Consider the following 1482-nt stretch of genomic DNA (forward strand, 5'->3'; position numbering starts at 1 on the left):
TTTTTGATTAGCTTACTGTCAAACTATGTACCATTGTCAGCTACTATTACCCTTGGAATCCCAAACCTGGTGATGATATTCCTCCATATGAAGTTCCTCACATCAATGTCCCGAATCTTTGCAAGGGGTTCAGTTTTTACCCACTTTGTGAAATAGTCAGTTGCTACTAGCAGGAACTTCCTTTATCCAATCGCTTGGGGTAGTTGTCCAACAAGATCCATGCCCTATTAGGTAAATAGCCAAGGGTTGGACACTAGATTTAAATCTGCAACTGGTTGATGTATCAAAGGTGCGAACCTCTGACACTTCTCACACCTTCTAACATAAGCTTCAGCATCCTTTTGCATGTAGGGCCACCAGTACCCCTGAGTAATGGCCCTATGAGCAAGTGATCTGCCTCCAGCGTGGCTTCCACATACTCCTTCGTGTACTTCGTACAAGAAGACTTCAACTTGTGAAGGATGCACACATCTCAAAAGGGGACCAGTAAAAAACCTTCTGTAAAGATGTCCTTCTGCTGTCAGACTAAACCTAGCCAACTTTAGTCTAGTCTTGTGTGCTTCTTTGCAATCATTTCACAGCTTCTTATCTCTAAGGAATATTACCATTACATTCATCCAACTTGGTCCTATCTCCACACACATTGCTTCGTACTCTGTGATCAGCGGTTCCGCATTTGGGCCTGACAGATAGTCAACCATTATTGTCCTTGTCTCTCTTGATTTCATCGCACTAGCCAGGTTAGCCAATGCATCGGCATGGCTGTTGTTATCTTGACTAACCTGTTGTAGTTGGCAGTCCTGAAATAAGGCTAGTAGTCTAACAACCTCTTTGACATAGGCTATCATTTTTTTATCTCGGGCTGCATACTTGCCTGTTGCTTGGTTCACAATAAGCTGGGAGTCACAAAAGACCATCACCTCATCGGCTTCTATTGCTACTGCCAACTTCAATCCCACGATCAGTGCTTTATATTTAGCTTCATTGTTTGAGGCTTTAAACCCTAGTCGAATAGATTGTTCTAGCATCTGCCTATCTGGCGATACTAGCACTACTCCTGCCCCCGCTCCTTGTCAGTTTGAACTTCTATCAACAAACAGATGGAAGAAGTTGCCGATGTAAATATTGCAGGGCTTGAGTTTCTCTTCTTTCTTTAGCTTTGCTGTGGGGTTTTTATCCCCAGCTGGGTCTCTTCTTGTTCACCTGGACATCCTAAGCTGCAGCTCGTCGAAGCCCGACGTGGTATAGCACCGGGTGTGAACTCGGCCACGAAGTCGACCAAAACTTGGCCTTTGATTGTTGTTCTGGGTCTGAACTCTAAATCGTATTGGCCCAATACTACTGCCCATTTGGCTACCCTGCCTATTAGATCTCCTTGTTGTAGCAGGGACTTCAAAGGGTGCTCAATCAGTACCACAATCTTGTGGGCTTGGAAATAATGGTTCAACTTCTTGGAGGCCATCATTAAGGACAATGTTAATT

At 44.2% G+C, this 1482-nt stretch overlaps 1 protein-coding gene across 1 annotated transcript; it reads right to left on the reverse strand.

The window, feature by feature from the left end:
• Positions 1–575: 575 nt before the first annotated feature.
• LOC145813785 (uncharacterized) lies at positions 576–1028 on the reverse strand. The gene has a single exon (XM_082909863.1). The coding sequence runs from the start codon at positions 1026–1028 to the stop codon at positions 576–578; it is 453 nt and encodes a 150-aa protein (XP_082765989.1).
• Positions 1029–1482: the final 454 nt, after the last annotated feature.

This window comes from Camellia sinensis, chromosome 2 (assembly GCF_055761805.1).
Source record: "Camellia sinensis isolate YWXY chromosome 2, ASM5576180v1, whole genome shotgun sequence".
In the NCBI taxonomy this organism is placed as follows: domain Eukaryota; kingdom Viridiplantae; phylum Streptophyta; class Magnoliopsida; order Ericales; family Theaceae; genus Camellia; species Camellia sinensis.

What these genes read in the sequence shown, in the direction of transcription:
- LOC145813785 (XM_082909863.1), bottom strand. Translation starts at nt 1,028, where the DNA reads ATGCTAGAACAATCTATTCGACTAGGGTTTAAAGCCTCAAACAATGAA.